This window comes from Hypanus sabinus, chromosome 3, assembly GCF_030144855.1.
Source record: "Hypanus sabinus isolate sHypSab1 chromosome 3, sHypSab1.hap1, whole genome shotgun sequence".
Lineage (NCBI taxonomy): Eukaryota > Metazoa > Chordata > Chondrichthyes > Myliobatiformes > Dasyatidae > Hypanus > Hypanus sabinus.
In genome coordinates this window covers 53,399,092-53,420,550 of record NC_082708.1, presented here as the reverse complement: position 1 = coordinate 53,420,550, position 21,459 = coordinate 53,399,092, and the positions used below count along the sequence as shown (strand labels likewise).

The 21,459-nt window shown below is 41.9% G+C and overlaps 1 protein-coding gene across 3 annotated transcripts in view; it reads left to right on the top strand.

The window, feature by feature from the left end:
* The window catches only part of LOC132391321 (E3 ubiquitin-protein ligase SH3RF3-like), a 330,553-nt gene that overhangs the window by 143,547 nt on the left and 165,547 nt on the right, over window positions 1–21,459 (top strand). For 2 of the 3 annotated variants that reach the window (XM_059964354.1, XM_059964352.1), the window contains exon 2: window positions 9,950–9,988. The exons of the other annotated variant lie outside the window; for it this stretch is intronic. In XM_059964354.1, the coding sequence (XP_059820337.1) occupies window positions 9,950–9,988 (39 nt within the window). The remainder of the gene's footprint in view (window positions 1–9,949; window positions 9,989–21,459) is intronic. 3 annotated transcript variants of the gene reach the window in all.

The following is a 21,459-nucleotide window of genomic DNA, read 5'->3' as shown; positions in this document are numbered from 1 at the left end:
CTCTATCCACAATGATTCAATACCTTGAGACCCTATGTCGCTTCTTTCTAATGATTTAATTTTTTTAGCCAACAGAGCCACCCCTCTCCCTCTGTCTTCCTGCTTGTCCTTTCGATACAATGTGTAGCCTTGGACATTCCCTTATAACTAATTCCATTTATTCTTAAAAGGGAAGCCAAGAGCCTCTCATGGGTGTCAATTATGATGGACTTCAGGGAAGTGAATGGATAATTAAATGCCCCAGTTGCCTGTGTGTTGACAAGATGTCCATGATCCACAGTCTGAGAAGATCTGCGTTTGTGGCGCTTTTCAACTTTGACAGTGATTTTCTTGCTTCTCTTAATGTTTCAGTTGTTGCTGTTATTTTGGGGGTAAGGTTAATAATAGGGCTAACAGAACTGATTAGACAATGATAACTCCAGCTGTCTTCCATATCTGTCATGGCATGAGGAATGGAGCTAGCTTTCCGATCTCTCTCTCAAATGTAACATGCCAGTGCTTGCATGAGATCTGGCGTCTGTTCCTCTGAAGATGCGGGTGTTGGTAATAACGAGACAGTGTTCGAAAACTTTACATAGGAAAAGAGCCTGTTCAGTTGAATTGCTCTACATCTTCCTTATGGACAGCCTTGCCAAAGGGTTTCATAAACATGGAAATGGACATAGATAATCGTTCTGAATCTTTCTTGTTTGCCCTCTCTTTTGCAATCTCCCCACAACTTCATCTTCTCCCTCCCTTAGTCTCCCTATCGCTGCCATCCTGCCCCGAGCTGGCTCTCTACTTCTCCCCTCCTGCTGAGCTGCCTTCCCCTTCTCCGTCCAAACTAACCTGCTCCTCATCCTAGCCTTCCTGCATTCCCCAGCTGCTGGCTTCTTGATCTCTCAGTGAGTTTTACACCCTCTCCGAGGCTATCCCATGGTTTCTCTTTAACCTTATTCGTAGTCACAGCATTTATGTTCCCCAAGTCTGTGGCCTACTCCAAAGCTCTCGCCCTCTCTCCTCCCCAGCTCAATCACCATACAGCAATGTCACTGTGTCCTGTGGAATGTTTGATGGTATCTAGGAGCAATCAACTGATTGGTGTGAATTCATCTAGCAGGAACACCTAATTAAAATGCAATTAATATTTAAATCCCTGGGGCCTTTGCTTCTCTCACTATCCCTAATCTTACAGGGTCTTCTAACTAGCTCACTATCCATAATTCCAAAGGTCTATGCAATGCTTCCCCTTAACACAAAGGGTCTTTGTCTTCTGCTGTTCCTAATTCTATGGACCCTCTGCCGCTCATTCCTTATAAACCCTTTGGGGCCCTCCCCCTAAACTCAGAGAGCCTTGTGTCTCCCATTCTTTCTAAACATGTGGCTTTTCTATGAGATGAATCAGTCAGTGGAACTTTGAGCAAGAGGTAGTATTTGTCATAAACTGAGAGAGGTAAAGAGAGCTGCTGCCTCTTCCCATTTGAACTGAACTCTCCCTTCAAATTCCCCGTGCCATATTTTGTTTGAAAGCTTTCCTGCTAAGCTGCCACTATGAACTCATCACTACCAGCATCTTCTGTGTAACTGGTCTTGTTTCACTGCCCATCCCCAGGCTTTTAGTAAACAAAAGCTAAAAAAAAAGGGAAAAGGGATTTTGAAATCAATACAGAATATTTTGGAATCAGTGAGGGAACATCTGTGGTGAGAACAGACTTGTAAGGTATTTTATTTCTTCAGTTTTCATCAAACCTGCAGATTTTCTATCTCTGAACTTCTCTGTGCTTCAGCCGCCCACCATTGTAATATCTATCTATGTTTTGTTTTACCCAGTTTGATAACACTCCATTCCATTACGTGAATCAGATGTTCCAGCTACCCCACTGGTTTTTCCCCAGTTAATTTTCCCGCTGATTCTGATTAATATGTGTCATATCCTCACTTTTCTTAGTTCCAAAATAAGTTATGAGTTTAAAATATTAATTGTCCACACAATGCACTTGCTGACTGGATGACTGCCTCTCTCATTTTGTTCCATTTCCCCAGGTGAGTTGTTTTACTCTTACTCACACAGACCAGTATGTACTCTCAGTCACAGGGCTCATTCATCAACAGAATTGGTAGCTGAGAGGGTTATTGTTCTGCACACTGCTGTGATAAAAGGACATTTTTTAAAAAAAACTAATCAGATAAGGAAAGGATTGAAAAATCTTCTTGCTACCAGAAACATTGCTCTTCATTAATCACAATCTGTGAATTCCAAACAACAGTGGCTAAGTCAAAAGCATTGCCAATTGTTACAATAGCTCATCCTTAAATGGATCTGTCGGGTTCTTAGAAGCAACAAGAAGGTAGATGAAGTCTTTGGGAGAGTGGCACAAGGTAATAACTATGAAGACTCTGTTATGGATCCCGAGAGGAACTTACAAATTAGACAGGTTTGATTAGTTATTGGATCATGGTGGTATGCTGCTGCCTGAATTGGAGAGCGACAGCGCTGTCAGCACCCCCCCCCCCCCCCCACCCGCTGTACACTCCTTACAGCGTGGCCAGATCCTGCTTTAGCACCATCAGCAAGTTACGACCGTGGTTACCCATATCTCAAATAGTGATCAGCTGGGGTATAGGAAGGAGATAGAAAGCTTACGAATATGACACCATGACAACTTTTCCCTCAATGTCAGCAAAAGGAAGGAGCTGGTCACTGACTTCAGGAAATGGGTGGTGCACATTCTCCTGTTTACCTCAATATGCTGATGTTGAAAGGGTGGAGAGCTTCAAGGCCTTAGGTGTGAACATTGCCAGTAGCCTATCCTGGTCTAAGCAGATAGACGGCATGGCCAAGAAAATTCACCAGCACCTCTTTTTCCTCAGGAGGTTAAAGAAATTTGGCATGTCCGTTAACCTTACCAGTTTTTATTAATGCACAGTAGAAATCATATCTAGATGCATAATGATATGGTATGATAACTGCTCTGCACGTGACCACAAGAAACTGCAGAGCACACAGCTGAGCACATCACGGAAAGCAGCCTCCCCTCCATGGACTCTGTCTAGTCACTGCCTCAGTAAAGTGACTAGCCTTATGAAAGGCCCCACCAAACCCAGACATTCTCTCTTCTCCACAACCCCATTGGGAAAAAGGTATGAAAGCCTGAAATAAGACAGTTCCTACCCTACTGTTACATGACAATTGAGTGGTTTCCAAGTATGATAAGACAGACTCTTGACCTTACAATTTATCATGTTATGATCTTGCACCTTATTGCCTATCTACACTGCACTTTCTCTATAGCTGTTACACTTTATTCTGCATCCTGTTATTAACCATAAGCGGTAAATTATTCACCACTTAGGAGAGCATCAAGTCTGGTATAGTCTTTGAAAGGGAAGTGACATTAAAATATTGCAGCGTTTGAACACTGAGCACCAAGAAACAGCATTTGCAATTTTATAATTGGTTTGATGATTTCATACTGGAAAGAGAAGTTATATAAATAAGAACCTGATTTATTATCAGTGATGTATGACATGAAATTTTGGGTTTTTTTATGGCAGTACAGTGCAATATATAAAAAACTATAAATCAGAATTATATATAATTAATTAATCAATTAAGTAGTGCAGAAAGAGAGTGAGGTAGTGTTGATGGGGTTGTTCATTGGCTGTTCAGAAATATGATGGCAGAGGTGAAGAAGCTATTCCTAAAATGTTGAGTGTGTGCCTTCAGACTCCTGTACCTCCTCCTTGATAATAGTAATTAGAAGAGAGCATGTCCCTGTAATTGGGGCCTTTAATGATGAATGCCACCCTTTTGAGCCATTGCCTTTTGAAGGTATCCACGATGGTTGGGGTGCTATTGCCCATGATGGAGCTCGCTGAGTTTACAGGCCTCTGCAGCTTTTTCCGATCCTATGCAGTGCCTCTCCAGATGGTGAAGCTAACAGAATGCTCTCCACGGTCCATCTGTCGAAATTTGTTAGTCTTTGGTGACATACCAAATCTCCTCAAACTCCTAATGAAGTACAGCAGCTGGCATGCCTTCTTCTTAATTGCTTCAATATGGTACGTTGCCAGTTCAGAAAACTTAGCCAGCTAGTCAGTCAGTTTTGTAAACTCAGCCAGCTCTATCATGGGCACTAGCCTTCTCGGCATCAAGGATACCTTCAAAAGGCAATGCTTCAAAAAGGTGGCATCCATCATTAAGGACCCCACCACCACCCAGGGCACACTGTCTTCTTTTAGCTACCATCAAGGAAGAGGTACAGGAGCTTGAAGCTATGCATTCAATGTTTCAGGAACAGCATCTTCCCTTCCATCATCAAATTTCTGAATGGACAATGAACCCATGTATGCTAACTCACTATGTTTTCCTCTTTCGTTTTGCTCTCTTTTTGCGCTACATTTAATGTAATTTATAGTTTTTTATTTTTATATATTGCGTTGTTCTGTTGGCGCTAAACAACAAATTTCACGACATATGCCAGTGATGCTAAACCTGATTCTGAGCCTAGGGATGATTTTCAGAGATGTTGACACCTGGGAACTCGGAACTTCTCACCCTTTCTTTTGCTGAACCCTCAATGAGAACTAGTGTGTGTGCCGTCGACTTTCCCTTCCTAAAATTCACAATCAGTTCCTTAGGCTGACTGACGTTGAATGCAAGGATGTTGTTGTGACACCACTCAACCAACCAATCTCATTCCTGTGTGTCTCTTTGTTGCTGCCTTAAATGTCTAATATTTTGGAGAGTTTAAATCCATTTTCAAAATTAGGAAGAAACTACTGTGGACCATATTCAGCATAAGATTTTGATGATACAAAGTAAAGGTATTTCAACAAGAACAGTCAATGACCTGTTCTGGTGAAAAGTTTGTTGCCCTGAAACTCTATTCCTCTGTATACAGGTGGCACATGACCTGCTGAATTTTCAGTGATATTTCTTGGTATTTGAATGGTTCTGTGGAAGTATAGTGAAGATCTATGTGACTAATTCTTAATAATCAGAGTTATGTGTAGACTGAAGAAACTGGGCCTACAACCTAGTAAAAAGGTATCTGAGATTTTTTAAATCAATAAGGAACTGCAGCTGCTGAAAACCTGAAATAAAAGCAAAAATTACTGGGAGCATTCATCAGGTCTGACAGCCACTGTGAAACAGAAATAATTAATGTTTTAGCTCTGAGAACTTTCGTCAGAACTAGAAGAGAGAGACCAAGTTATTTTGGTGGCATTGTGATAAGGAGAACATATCCTGTAACACCCAAGTATGTCCTTGGATTGTGGTAGGACCTGGAGAATATTCCACAGGGAGGATGTACAGAAACGCCTTACAGGGGATGCCGGGATTGAACTCTGAACTCCGACACTCCAAGCTAAAATGTCGTTGTGCTAACTGATTAGCTACCATGGCGCCATATTATGCTTTGTTCTGGGAAATAATAACGGAAACAAATGGCTGGCTCTGATACAGACAAAAGGAAAGTGAGTTACCTAAGGCCTCTTTAAGGCTGCAGCATGCCCAGGAAAGGGTGAAGTGCTCTTCTTCAGGCTTGCTTCTGCTTCAGTGTAAAAGTGGAGAGGCCACAAACATTGGTCAATGGGGGAGAAGGACGTGGAATTGAAATGGCAGACAACTGTATCATTCCTGTGGTCAGAACTCAGGTGTTGTGTAAACTGATCTGCCTTTGTTTTTTTCCAATATAAAGGAAGCTACCTTATGAACTCTGTCTGCAGTACACTAGATTGGCAGAAGAGCCGGAGAACAACTGGTGGAATATAAAGAGATGAAAGGATAGCTGTTGCTTCTCATGCAGTTGTGTGGGAAATGCATTAACAATGAGTGTAATTTGTCCGTGTGGAAGAATTGACCAGGAGATCATGAAGGGGCCAATTCCTTTGAAATACTAAAGGAGGAGGGAAAAGGACATGTACCTGGGGGTGGAATCTTCTTGTAGCTGAACGAAATTGTGAAGCATCATCTGCTGAATGCTGAGACTCATGGGATATAAGGATAAGGGGAGCTCTATTCTTTCTGTGTCCAGAAGGAGAAGGGCTGAGGGCTGTGATGTGGGAAATACAAACGTTGTAGATGAAATGTGGTTTACCTTCAACTGCATACATCATATTGCTGCTAATTTTATCTTTTCTCTCACCGTCCCATGATTCATCTCTGACACTTCCCTCCTCATTTTAGAACTGTCTGCCTTCATTTCAGATAAAATCATAGCCCCATGGAAGAATTACAAGTTCATGGATTTCCATATCTATTCAGACTAGGCTTCCTCCTGCATTGTCTCCTTTGGGTCTCTGTTCCATTCTCCCATTTTCTCCATATGTCACATTTGCTCTGATGATGCAAGAAGAGTTGCTTAATTGTCTTTCTTCCTCCTGAGCTGTGACTTCTATTCTACTGGAACTGAGCTGGCCTGGTTCTCACTTCAGTATTGACAGCAAGGTCTCCTCCCCACTGGTGAAACCAAACGCAGATTGGGTGATTGCTTTGTTGACTACCTGTATTCAGTCCGCTCAATATCCCTGAGTTTCCAGTTGCCACTTTAACGCCCCATCACGCTCCCACCCTGGCCTGCATGATCCATCTACCTGTGGCCTGTACCAAGACCCAATGCAACTTTGATGAACAGTACCTCATCTTCTGTCTGGGCATATTGCAACTTTCTAGACTCCTTGACAAATTAACCAACTTCAGATGATTCACACTTTCTGTCTGTGTTAGAACTGGCTATTTCTACCTCTCATCATTATGATTAAGTTTTTCTCTTTCTAGCAATATCATCTGGCTTGTGGACATGTCCCACCTTCTTGCTAAAGTAACGCAATAACACAGACGATGAAACATAAGGTACTTCTTCTAAATGCCACATTAAATCATATGGTTTTGCTCTAAGCTATTCCCTTTATTCTGTATTTTACCTCACCTTCTCTGCCACTGAAAATCTACCATTTTGCTCTTTCCCAGTTCTGCCAAAGGGAACCTGCATTTACCTTCCTATTATTGATGTTAATTCTGTTTCTCCTTCCACAAGTATTGAATGTATTCACTACATTGTGCTTTTATTTCAATGTCTGATAGTTGAAATTACAGAGGTACACAAATGTCGTGGATGGAGAAAAAGTGAACAAGTTGAAATGCTTCTTTGAAACAAACTGTATAAATGAGACTAGTGGATTTATATTGACAATATTTGAAGGTAACTTTAGTTGTGATAATCAGAAATCTTCTTGTAAAGATGTACACTTGATTAAGCTTCCAGACAGGTTAGTGGAAGCCAAAACACCAGAATTGTTTAAGAGGCACCTTACTGGGGAAATTTCAGAGTTTATTGGATGACTTGAGAAGGAATGCAAGTCCTTTATTCAGGTTCCAAGATCAGGACCAAATATAGAATAATTGTATTATGTTTGCATGAATTACATGACTGTGCATATACTCACTTGAATTACATGAGCATTTGTGTTCACGTTGTTTGGATGACTGTGTGCATTAAAATGTATGTCATATGCTGATTGATATCACTGCATCTGCCCAGCTTTGTGTGTGTGACTGGATTATGAGATTGCATAAAATATTTACTTCCAGAAAATGCAGTCTATCATGCTTAACTTGTGATAAAATTCTGTTGGGTCACATTTAATAATGTTGTAGTATACAGATGAATTTCTAGCTCAGTGTTTTGCTGTGAGTTAAAAGTTCTGATACAAGGTGTTCTTTTTCTTATTAATTTATTTGCTTAATTGATCAGTCAGGCAACAATTTACTGCAGGGCTATGTGTATGGGCAGGCAGATGCAACAGTGAAAGGACTTATAAATTCTACCATGTAACTAGTTGTTGGTTTGTTTGCGAACAGCTTTGCATCAAGCAGATGTGTTAGCCTGTTGTGGATGTTCATAAACTTCCTCCAACTATTTAGAAATCTGAAGCTCTTTTCTTTGGTCACCACCTGAAAACCATCCTTAAACCACTGACCCATTTCTCTCTCTTGCAACTGTCTTGACCTTAAATCACATATTTTTGCAAAGTTTACCTTGAAGTGAACTTTTTGACACATATACACCCAGACAGATTTTTCACATTTCTATAAAAATGCTTGACTTGACCCTGTATTGGTTCATCTGCTACTTTCAGCTCTGCCTTCTTACCTCTGGACATGGCTTTCTCAAGCATTTTTCACTTGCTTCCAGTGTTCTACCCTTAGCAAGCTTAAAGTCGGCTTGCATGCTAATGTGCCAAACAAAAACAACAACTATATCTTTATTGGCACCTGATAAATCAGTTTGTTAGTATTTTTATCCTGGTTTTAATTCTGTAAGTGCTTTAAATTCCATCTGTGGCTTTTTCTTATCCCATGTCTAAGCTGTTTTCCAGCCTGGAACCCGTCACAAGTTGGCACATCTCTAATTATGGCCACTTCCAAAGAAACCGTACATTTAGTTACTCATTCACGTTCAGAATTCTGCCTTCAGCTGCTAAAATCGTAATCACTGGCATTCACTCCTTGATATTTTCTATTGTTCTCTTCTCCTTTAACAGGTTTATGATCATGTGTCCCAGTATTTCTTTCTGTGGCTTGCTGCTAACATCTCGCTGGCAGTCAGCAGAGGTATGCATCAAGAATGAGTGAATGAGTCTACTGCTCTACAGTCATGACTGTGTGACAAGGCACAGTTCAGGTGCCATCTATAAATTTACTGATGGCACCACTGTTGGCAGAATCTTAGTTGGCAATGAGAAGGCATACAGGAGTGAGGTAGAGTGATGCTGCAACAGCTACCTTACACTCAATGTCAGCTAAACAGAGCAATTGATTGTGGACTTACGGAAGGAGAAGTGGGAAGAAAACACATCATCCTCTTTGAGGGGTCAGTAATTCTTGGGCCCAGTGTAATGATGCAATCATGATGAAGGCACAGAGATGGTTATACTTCATTAGGAGTTTGAAGAGATTTGGTGCATCACCAAAGACTCCAGCAAATTTCCATAGGTGCACGGTGAAGAGCATTCTGACTAGTTGTACAATCATCAAGTATAGAGACTTCCATGTGCAGGATTGAAAGAAGCTGCAGAGGGTTGTTATACATAGCCAGCTCCATCATAGGCACAACCCTCCCCATCATCAAGAACATCTTCAGGAGGCAGTGCCTCAAGAAGGCAGAATTCATCAGTAAGGACCCTGACTATCTGGGACATGCTCTCTTCTCATTACCACCATTAGGGGGGAGATGCAGAAGCCGCACTCAATGTTTTAGGGGTAGCTTCCACTATCGCATTGCTGAATGGTCAATGAACACAACCTCACTCTTTAGCACTTTATTTATAGTAACTTACAGTAAATTTTATGTATTGCACTCTACTGATGGCACGAAACACACATTTCACAACATACATCTGACAACAAACCTGATTCTGATATTGTTGATTCTCTCAGGATAGATTGGAACTCGTTATCATTCAGTAAGCTCAATACCGATTTCTTTGAAGCTTTTGATGTTCATATGTAAGAATTTCTGAAATATAAGTTGGAGTCCTCCAGTTCTCCCCCTTTTTATCTTGACTTTGTAAAGTGTATGAGAAATCTTTGCTCCTTCATTTGGCTTGCTTACTGAGTTTTGAGTGCTAGTGTCACTTAAATTCGAGGAATGATATATTGACAACAGGAACAAGATTGTGTAGAATTCTTGGCCTTTGTTCTTCATCAAATCAATACATAAGAGAACATTATGCAAAGTCCTCCCTGCAGGTAGGACTTTGATCAGAGGGATCAGAGTCGATAATATTCAAGCCAAGACTTTTAAACATTTTTCTTCTACATGGCATTGAAAATGTAGTTCGTTTGTGAGAGAAAATAAGGAATTGAGAGACAGAATCTGTTTTTAAAACATGCTTGCTGGGCATAAGTCCTCTTTAATATGGGTGATATCTTCTGATCTTCTTCAATGTGTTCTATTTGCAGACGAAAACGGTGCTTAACTGTGGAGCAACATTACAACAGGTAGGGAACCTACAAATCAGAGGGATTTTACTCTTGAGAGAAGCAGCATTCTGTTTCCCAGGGGGGTCTGTGAAGGCCCTTAGTGAAGCTGAACTTGATGTCCAAAAAATACCTCTTTCCTTACATTATTGGAAGGGATACTTTTGGTCATGTTCTTGTTTCTAGCTCAATTAACTGCAAATGATTTCAAAGTAAAAGTTGATTATTCTACAACAAAGAAAGATGATTGGCCCTTGAGGGCAAGCACGCTACTGTTCAATACTGTTGATTGACAAAATTATATACTAGAACTTACAACATGTGTAATTAATGTTCCTTTAGTCTTTTTTAATGCTAATTAGCAGCTCATTTCACCAAAGCTTCTCAATCCAAAACATACACTCAGAGGCCACTTTATTAGGTACACCTGTACATCTGCTTGTTTTTTTTGTTTTTTTTTAAATTTGTTACTTTTTTAAGATAATTACATAGAAGAAGTGGAATATTAGAATAGTAAAAAAAATGAAAAGAAAAACAATACTAACCTTCCCCCTCCCCTTAACCCTCCCCCCCTTAAACCCCTATCTAAAAAAGGAAAAAAAAAGAAAGAAAAGAAAAGAAAAAGAAAGATTGCCTGGATATCGGAGGATCTCACATAGTCGCATCTCACAACTCCCACATAGTCCATTATTATTTTTACTAGGTGATATTGAAGGGACAATACCAAAACCTAAATTGAATAAGTATCAGAAAAAAATTATAAAAATTGCATCAGCAGTAGCCAAAAAAACTATTGCAGTTACTTGGAAATCAGACTCGTATTTAACTATGGATCATTGGAATAATGAATTATTCAGCTGCATTCCACTTGAAAAAATTACTTATAATTTGAGAAACGAATATGATATATTTTTGAAAACTTGGCACCCCTACCTACAGAAAATAGGATTAAATATATAGGTCCATTGAAAACAAAATTATAAAATAATTGGGGAAAATAGAAATTAAAATTATTTTGAACTCCATGGAGCATGTGGGGATCCTCCGATATCCAGGCATCTGCTTGTTAATGTAATATCTAATCAGTCAATCATGTGAGGATAACTCGATGCATAAAAGCATGCAGACATGGTTAGGAGGTTTGGTTGTTGTTCAGACCAAGTGTCAGAATCAGGAAGAAATATGATCTAAGTGACTTTGACTGTGGAATGATTGTTGGTGTCAGAGAGGGTAGTTTGAGTATCTCAGAAACTGCTGATCCTCTGGGATTTTCATGCACAATGGTCTCTATGGAGTTCACAAAGAAAAGTGTGGAAAAACAAATTAAAAATCCAATGAGCGGTAGGCCTGTGGGTAAAAATGACTTGTTAATGAGAGAGGTCAGAGGAGAATGGCCAGACTGGTTCAAGGTGACAGGAGGGCAACAGTAACTCAACTAACCACATATTACAACAGTGGTGTGCAGAAGAGCATCTCTTAACACACAGCATGTCTAACTTTGAAGTGGATGGGCTATAGCAGCAGAAGACCATGAACATACACTTAATGGCCACTTTATTAGATACAAAGGGTACCTAATAAAGTGGCCACTGAGTGAATAATCCTATGGTAAAACTAAGCCATCAAATACTAATAAACTCTTGTCATTGCGTTGTGGATGTTGCCTCACGTGCAGAGTAGCTGCTTATGTGGTTTGGATTCTATTTAAGATGGCAGGGTTTCCCAAAATTTTCTCCACCTGATTTATTTGTCTCAAGGGCACTGTGCCAGCGTAGTGATTACAGCTCAGGGTGTCAGTTCTAAGTTCAATCCCAGCGTTTTCTGTAAGCAGTTTGTATGTCCTCCCTGTGGAATGTGTGGGTGTGTTCCGGGTGCTCTGATTTCATTGTAAATTGTCCCAAGGTTGGGCTGGGGTTAAATCGGTGGTTGTTGGTGACACCAGAAGGGCCAAAATGTGTGTGTGTGTGAATTTTGCATCAGGAGGTTTGTCAGTGCTGTAGCAGAAGCTGTGCAGTGACTTTAACTAGTGCTGAAATGTCAGTAAGAATGCAGTAGCCTGACTTTAATGTTCCATTTGTTTCTATCACGCCAACGCCTATACATTATCAGTTTTCTAATCCTGAATAACTTTTCAATTCAATTTGAGATTTTGAGAGGCTCACATGGTCTTTGCAATTTCTGAATTCATAGCTTGCCTGCTGTTGACATGGCTGTTTATAAGTGTGCTACGTGCTGACAGAAGCTTGTTGTGAAGGCTTGAGCATCTTTCTCAAATTAATCATCAAAAGAGCAATATCAATCTTTTCCTGGTAGAAGGTGCAGCTTGTCTAAATGACCAATTGAATATTAAAGTGCATCCCCACAAATACGAAGAATACACATTGTGCAGATCTGCTCAAAAGTGGTGAGATTGCACTCGGTCAAGATGAGAAATAGTCTTCTCTGATTAGCCAAGCGGTCCTGTGGAGATGATGCTGCAGAATGCCAAATGCACCTCACGCTCACTTTGTGAGGTAGTGTCCTCACGTCAGCCTCAGAAACTGCATGAGTGCACATTCAAATTATCTCACCTTGTCATGGGTAGTTCAGGGGAGCAGCTGTAGGGCTCTCAGTACCAGTAACTGCGGTGTTAACTGTTCAGGCTAACAAAATGGCTTCTCTGTATTGTTATTCAATGCTGTAATGGGTTTCTGTGTCTGGAATGTTTGGGTTATGACTGCGGATAAGGGGGGAACTAACCAATGGAGAATTGTTGGGCTATCTTGTATGTGTGAGCGGAGCGGGAGTTCGCGGTCTTTTTCGGGAGGAGAGCGAGGAGGACGGACGTGTGAGGAGCGGACAGCGGTTCCAGCGCGGCGGATACTGGACATCGGCGGTTCGGACAGTGGCCTAAGGCTCAGAAGGTCATTGTGGATGGAACCGGAGGCTCCAACATATTAAAATATTACGTGCACAAGCTGATAAACTTACTGTGGTGCCTTTAGGTTATCTGTTTCTACTAACCCATCACCAAGAAGTAACTATAAAGTTGCAATTATTTACTCACCTTCGGTGCATTGCCTGGTATTTGTACCAGCATGTACTGGGGGGGGGGGCATTACGCCGTATTTACACTGAAATATCGCACCACTAGCAGGGCGACAGCGGTTCACCCTAGGTGAATGGGGGTAAATTGGGGGCGCGAATGCTACACAACATTAAATGATGGCTTTCCTTCACTCATTTCAGCACAAAATCCAATTAAGTGAAATAATTGTCAGTAAAGCTTGCAAAGGTCGTACTTAAAATTTATTTTAAAAACATCTCAGGATGTGCAATACATTTGTAAAGCTACATTTATTACTTCTTTAGAAGACTGTGAACCATCTATTTGAAGCTTTGACCTAATAGTTATTTTTCTTGTTGAAAAAGAATAAATAATATAAATTTAAGTCAGATTGTCAGTAGTTTTCCAGTATTGGTGAAGCTCTGTGTGATTCTGGACTTGGGAAGCACTGTTCAGATAAGCTTGATAGTTTGGGACACAGCGTTTTGTTGATAGCAAATGCGCCAACCATCTATTGCTGGTCAAAATAATCAATCGAAAGTGGTTTGTTGAAGGAGAGGCTTCATCATGAAAGATGTTAATGTTCATGAGTGTAACGGCAACTCCCAGACTGTTCACAGTAGTTGGCTTTTATAAAATCGAGCTCAAATTTTGTGTCTTTAGCAAAACCGTTATTGCCATCCTAAGCTTCTTTTAAAAAGGCATTAGTGAACAAATCGTACACTGTTGTTAGAGGTTGTTTTGTGAGAGGTGCTTGTTGTTCCTTGTGTAACCCCCAGGTTTGGTCAGCGCCTCACTCTAGGGGGAGACAGCCTCCGGCCCGGCCAAACAAGAAATCGTGTCGGGTGGATGCTGCATGAAGTGTTCCTCTGCTACAAATCAGTACCATGAAATAACAAACAATACACAATAAGCAATTAAATGAGCTTTATGATTCTTAATTTGACTATACAGTTAGTAAAGAAGAAGGAAAAAGGCCCATTCTCATGAGACAGTCCAGTGTGCTACGTTGGAGCTCACAGTTTTCCCATCTGTTTGTTCTCCATTGATTTTCCTCAGTGCCGTCGCCTCCCGTCCCCGTTCCAAGTCCACTCCGTCCTGCAGTCTACGACTTCCCCGTTCCGGCATCTTCTCTCTCCATCTTCCGCCGAACAAAAGAACACAAAACCTGTTGGACACACAAGAAAGAAAAACACGCCTCTCATTGGATGGCACAAATTCCAAAGCCCCCGTTATCTCTAGTCATAACCCAAATACAACTGCTACAGAGAAACCATTACATTAGCAGTGAAACCTTACAGAGCGTTACATTCTCTTTCCCCCCACCCCCACTAAATTTAGTCATGTCCTCATGACATTGAAATAATTCACCAACCCTTCCTGCAAAGCACTAAGTCCAACCCAGGTGCACAAGGCAGTAACATAGCTCCCCAAAACGGTAGGACTGACACTCTGTACCCCCGATGCTACATAGGCTCACCTATCCGGTGGTCTCTTAATTCTCTGAGACCTCCGTTCCCCCTCACCTAACTCTTCAGGTTCAAACACTACTGGGGATACTTCTGCTCTACCTGGTGAGGCCTTTCCCGGCCTATCACCCATCTCCACCCACAAATCGGACCCCTATGTCCCGTGGCCAAGCCCTGCTTCATCCCTTGCAGAGTCTTGCTGCAACTTAGGCTGCCCACAGATAGCCCCCCCCCCCCAATTTCATCTGACTTAGTGGGAGAAGAGCTGGGAGTCTCTTCCTCAATCAATGGGGAGTTAGCAAAAGGCAGCATATACCCCTCATCCTCCGAATCAGTATCTCTGTCAGGGGCAGGAGCTGGCCTAACCTCTCCAGCTGTTGGTTCTGCAGTCGCCCTGTGTCGCCGTGAAGTCTTCTTACTAATTGTAGGCTCCAGGTCGGGCTCTGGGTCTACCTGCTCCTCTTGTCCCAGAGGCAGACGGTGGTTCTGATGGAGAATCTTGACAGGCCCATTCCCATCCTCTGGTTTCCCCCGGAAAACTGGCAGGTTTGGCGTCTGACTCTCCACCACATAGGGCATAGCTGCCCATGGTCAGCCAACTTATGCTTCCCCGATAGCCCTGAATTCCTTATGTGGACTCGGTCTCCCAACAGGAATTGGAAAAACCTCACCTTTTTGATCATACTTCCTCTTATTTCCTTGATTCTGCTTGGCAGCCACAACCCCAACTAATTCATAAGCCCTTTTCAGCTCCCTTCTCATATCAGGCACATACTTCAGATAAGTCTTTGTTGGTAAGACACCCTCGTCAGTCCCAGAACAAGGGTCAATTGGTAATCTTGCCTTGTGCCCAAACACTAGGTAGTATGGCGAGTATCTGGTAGCTTCATTACAGGTACAGTTGTAACTGTGGACCCGATGTCCAATATATTGACTCTACCTGCTCTTTTTGCTGATCTCCAAGATCCCGAGCATGTCTAACAAGATCCCATTAAACCTCTCAGGCTGGGATAACCCTGAGGGTGATAGGGCGTGGTCCTCGACTTCTCGACTCCAAGCATGCCCCGTAGCTCATGGATGAGCCTGCTCTCGAAATCCCATCCCTGATCACTATGTATTTGCCTGGGAAGGTCATAATAAATGAAATACTTCTCCTGTAACACTTTGGCCACTGTGGACGCCCTCTGGTCCTTGGTAGGAAAAGCCTGTGGATATCTGGTGTAGTGGTCCGTGATGACGAAGACCTTCGCCGTGTTGCTGGCATCGGGTTCTATGGACAGGAAATCCATACACATCAGGTCCAGAGGCCCCGCGCTCTACAAGTGGGACAAGGGAGCTGCCCGTGTAGGCTGCATCTTCCTCCATATGCATCGAATGCACGACTTGCAGTACTCTTTGACCTCAGGCTTCATCCAGGGCCAGTAATAAAGGTCTCTAAGCAATCCATAGGTCTTTTCCACCCCCAAATGTCCAGAGTCAGCATGAGGTGACTTCTACATAATCCTCCGATACTTTGGCAGAACCAGCTGGGAACGCCAAGGTTGGTCTGGAAGTGACATGACCCGGTATAGGATCTGTATCCGCAACTCCAACTGGGGCCATTCTGTCTGTAATGGGGGCACCACGGTGTCTTTCATCTTCTCCACCTGAGCCATGTCTCCCTTCTCGACCACTGACCAGGGATGATACACCTGTTCAGAGTCCTATAGTCCACACACATCCGTACCTTCCCATTCTTATTTCTGGCCACTACTATTGGAGATGCAGATACACCAATGCCTCAAGCAAATTCATGTCCCCCACCATTTTCTCCATGACCCACAGGAAGGTTACAGTGGCTCCCAGTATGCCCTGGGGCATCCTCTTGAACTGGAAGAATCCCAGTGGACGTATAAATGCCGTCTTGTCTTTGTCAGCTGCACTCTTGGGGATCTGGTAATATCCACTCCTCAAGTCCAGCACACTGAACCACTTCGTACCACTCAGACAGGCCAGCGTGTCTTTGATCCTCGGGACTGTATACTGGTCAGGGATGGTACACCTGTTCAGAGTCCTGTAGTCCACACACATCCGTACCTTCCCATTCTTCTTTCTGGCCATCACTATAGGAGAAGCATAGGGGCTTCAGGACTCAGTGATGATCTCAGCTTCCTTCAACTTACACAAATGTTGCTATTCATCCTCCACCTCTGCAGGGGCCAGTCTCCATGACCTCTCTCTGAACGGGGTATCCTCGGTCACCCGGATAGTGTGATGAGTGCTCTTGGAACAACACACATTGAACTAGTCAGTGGAAAAGACACCTACCAGCTTCAGCATCTTCTCTACCGACGTCCTCTTCCAACCTGCCTTACACTCAGTTTCTGCAAGACGAGGGTCCTCTGTTGACCTGCCTGTGCTGCACCACACTGCCCTCTCATAAAAGAGGTTTTCGGCAAGATCCTCTCAAAAATGCAGATCAATTGTCAAGTCACAGGAGGCAAAGGTGGATTTTTACAATGAGCGTTAACATCTTCGGTGTGACGGCAGACTCTTTGACCAACTGAACAGAAAGATGTTTGTAGCCCTTCCATAAAATTCATGGTATTACTGGACAGCACTGATTCTTGTCTGCTCTGTGTTTCTGAGGTATGGACTACCCACAGCAGGCTCCTAGAGCCTCTGAAAAATGCCTGCAAAGACATTTCTACAAAATCCTCCATATTCTCTCCATGTACAAATTTACATATATTGTCTTCAATACTATTAGGATACCATAGTCTGTAGTTACTCCTGTTGTGTTGCTCATGTCGATTTTGAATTTATCATTTGAAAATTGGGCTTAAACTGCATATCAGAATCAGCATCATGTTTATTACCACAGGCATGTGTCGTGAATTGGATGGCAGAGGGGAAGAAGCTGTTCCTGAACCGCTGCGCGTGTGCCTTCAGGCTTCTGTAACTCCTACCAGATGGTAACAGTGAGAAAAGGGCATGTAACACGTACAACACGCTGGAGGAAAACTCAGCAAGTTGGGCAGCATCCGTGGCAAAGAGCAGTCAACGCTTCAGGCTAAGACCCTTTGTCACCCTCCAGCGTGTTCTACGTGTTGCTTTGACCCCAGCATCTGCAGTGTACTTTGTGTTTAGAAAAGTGTGCTGGATGCTGGGGGTCCTTAATAATGGACACTGCCTTTCTGAGTCGCCGCTCCTTGAAGATGTCCTGGGTACTTTGTAGGCAAGTAGCAAGATGGAGCCGACTAAATTTAGGACCCTCTTGCAACTTCTTTTGGTCCTGAGTAGTAGCCCCCACCCCCCCCCCATGCCAGACAGTGATGCACCCTGTCAGAATCCTCTCCACGGTACATCTATAGAAGTTTTTGAGTATTTTTGTTGACATACCAAAGCTCTTCAAACTCCTAATGAAGTACTGTATAGTCACTGTCTTGCCTTCTTTACAACTGCATGGATATAACTAGATGTAAACACCTAAGATACAAAAATGTTGGATATCAGTATCAACAAACAATCCAAGTACAATAACCATCACAGCACAGCCCAATCCACTCTTGGTCTTTCCAGCAGTCACTTTTGCCCACTTTCTATTGACAAGCCTGTGTGATCCAAGCCAGTCTGAAATGCATCGGATGTGGAAACCATGAGAAAGAAAGATGTGTAATAGATATTTTTTTCACTAACAAATATGCCAACTGAGTGAAATTAATAGCATAGGACTAGAACATATCCTGTCAGCAAGTGGTGCAGAGGCCACAATAATTTTTGGCATAACTTATGTGTTAGTATGATCCTGGAAATTTGGACCTAGCAGGCACGGATTGGTAAAAGCAAGTTTAAAAATCATACCCAATTTATAGCTCAGAGGGCCCCGGAATTCTAACTTGTATCCAATGACTGATTATCATCCTTACAGGATTAGTCCTACAGTGATGTGCTTGATTTTACAAAAACATTTAAAATTAGTAAGCAAGCTGAACTCTTTCGGATCGTTAAAAACATGGCATTTTTGTTTAAATCTGATCGGACAGATTGTCTTTTTGCTGAGCCTGGGTGGGGATCAATTCTCACCTATTTAATAAACTGCCATTCAAGTTTGTCATAAGGCTGTTTTTACTTTTTCCGTCTCCAATGTTTCAAGTCAAATACCTTCATCTCTAATTTATTCCACCCCCAAAGGGTGATGTCAATATTTTCTGCATATCAGAGCTGTTCTTAAAAACTTCTCAAAAGTATGTTTTAGGAAGGAACTCAAAAAAGACAGAATCCTGAACACTCTCCTCCCATGGTTTTGGCCCAGTCTGAAATAGATAGCCCCTGCTGATCGATTGTTGCTCTGGAATTTGACCTTTTCTGTTATATAGTCTCCAAGTTGCAAGTTTTGAAACAGTTTCACAATAACTAGGTAGTTTAGCTGGTGCAGAATTGTTTAAATACCATTGATATGAGACACGTAATCCTGACCCTTGCAAACCTGCCAGCACATTCTGCTTTACAGGGTTTGGAAGTGAAAATCTGGGCATGGTTTTGCAGAGACTTAATAAATCAAATACTGTTTTCTTACAAGAGGAATTTTTTAACCAGTGTTTAGGGGATTGTATTGCATGATTCAATCCCTTTAAAATTTGGTCCACTGGCTTGATGAGACGGAATAAGTCAAAAGGTCACTTTTGTGGAATTAAGGCAATTTCATCTTTTATATAAGGGTGGGTAGCCAAATTCCATACATGTTTCTCTGGGAATTGCTATTTTATGCCTTTGCTTAGCATTGACTATACTGCTCTCCAGTTGATTTTTGCCGATGTGTGAATGAAAGGCCCGTTTCTTGACATGTGGTAAGCTATCTGATTCCTTCTGTTGTCAGTGCTAAAGCCCACTTAACTCACTTACGCTGAGCCCAGGAGAGGGACGTTACTGTGCATTCCTAACCTTAATTAATCTCTTTCGCACTTTTGTTGATGACAGAATTGTATTTTCAATGTTCACCATTCACAGGAGAATGTTCAGTGGTACAATTTATAAACCAATAGGCTAGGTGCAATGAAGAGTGCACAACTAAACATAACAGGGCCTCCAGTGGAATTACAGACAACAGGCCTCAAAAATCCTCTGTGGACTTCGGGCCCAAGGCTTCAGCCATCAGTCTTCAACTTGCTGACTTATGATCAACCTTCGGGCTTTGATCTTCGGTATCAATCCTAAGACTAGCCGATGATGGGATCCCAACCTCTAGGCCTCAAATTCCGGACTCACCCATGACTCTGGACCCATGAACATGTGTCCCTAGAGAGTCATTGTCTCTTGTGCCCCATGGTTGCACCGACATCCGATCCCAGGACCCACTGTCCTTTCTAGTCCTAGTCAACAGCATTTTCCAGTCCAACATCCATAGATATCTTTCATCACACATCACGTTGTTGGCCTTCGAGCGGAGGCCAAGACACTGAATGTCCCTTGTCCCATGTCCTTATTGCTGGTCTTCGAGTAAGGAGCAGAGGCCTCGATTTTAGATGTAATTCATCACACAGCTGCATCACTGGGCCTACACTTCTGCCTGACTTCTAACTCCTTCACATCCCAGTTCCTAAACCTTAATCTGACCTCTAATTTCCCCCACATCACTGTCCCTAAACCCTAACCTGACCCCTAATTCCTCTCTCTGTTCCAAAACCATCCCTATAAATTTAAGAGTCTATAAGTTTATTGGAGTCTGATGGTGGAGCCTAGTCTTGCTGAGATTCTGCAAGATTACACTAGGGAAACAACTGGTGCAGGATTCATGAACCCATCGACTTCAATGTGTATTATAGAAACGTGGGAAGGAAAGTGCTGCTTCTTTCCTTTAATTTATCCTTTTTAATTGTTAATGTTTCAGTTAATTTTATTTTTAAAAAATATTTACAGCAGTTTAAATAAGTTTAAATTTCTCTGATTTTCAGAGTGTGTCTCATCCAATAACTTTATTCTTTGCTGTATTTGAGAGAAATTTGAAGAGTTGTAAAGTAGAAAATGATTGAAAGAACAGTGGTCTATTGGTCCTTGAGTGCTAAGTGACTGTTTCATGAGGTTTAGTCATTGAATATCCAGCAATAGAATTGCTTGAGAAGTTCTTTAGCAGTGCTTTCAAATAAACCCCATTATTCCCACCAATACATTTGTTGGGAAATGTGGGAAAAGTTGGGAAAGCAACTTGGGAAAAGTTGGGAAAAGTGCTACTCTGCTACAGTGGCTTTTAGCACCTTACCTAATGTATTAATATGTTTAATTGAGCCAGACAGTGCATCACGGCCACCGGTGATATGAGTAATTCCGCAAGTGAGATTGACTTGAGAGTGATGTTGGTCAGTTTCAAAACTGCTACCACAATATTGATAGTACGTAAATCAGTTTGAAAAAATTAGTGAGTTCCAGAAAGAAAAAGAATCTTACAGTTTCCAATTATTTTTTTTAAGTTCAAGGTTTTTGTCTTCCTAATTCTAACTGGAGGATCAATAGTTTTGATTATTGAGTAAATAAATTCTAACAAGTATTTTTACTGGCTTTCTTCCTCATGTTATCTGGTCATGGTTTTACTTGAAAGGCTGCTGCTGATAAAGTCATTCTATTTTGCTCATTCTTATTCATCTTGTTTAATGATTGTGTCTCTGCAATAGGTCTTTAGAACACTACAGGAAGCAGGCAATCACTTCATCTTCTTTACCAATAAAGCCAGTGATTATTGTCATATGCACAAGTGCATATATGCAAAGGTGCAGTGAAACCTTACTTGCAGCATCATAGGCATATAGCAAGTTTTTCATTGCTATATTTTATAAAAGGCAGTTGTCCACTATATATAATCTTAATAAAAATGAAAATAAGGTGAAAGGGTATTATGGATAGGTAGTTGAATTTACACTATTCTCCAAAGACAAGATATCACTAATACCAAGGAACATGCTTTCTGAGGTAACTGAACATCTGCAAACTTCATCCCTGAACAA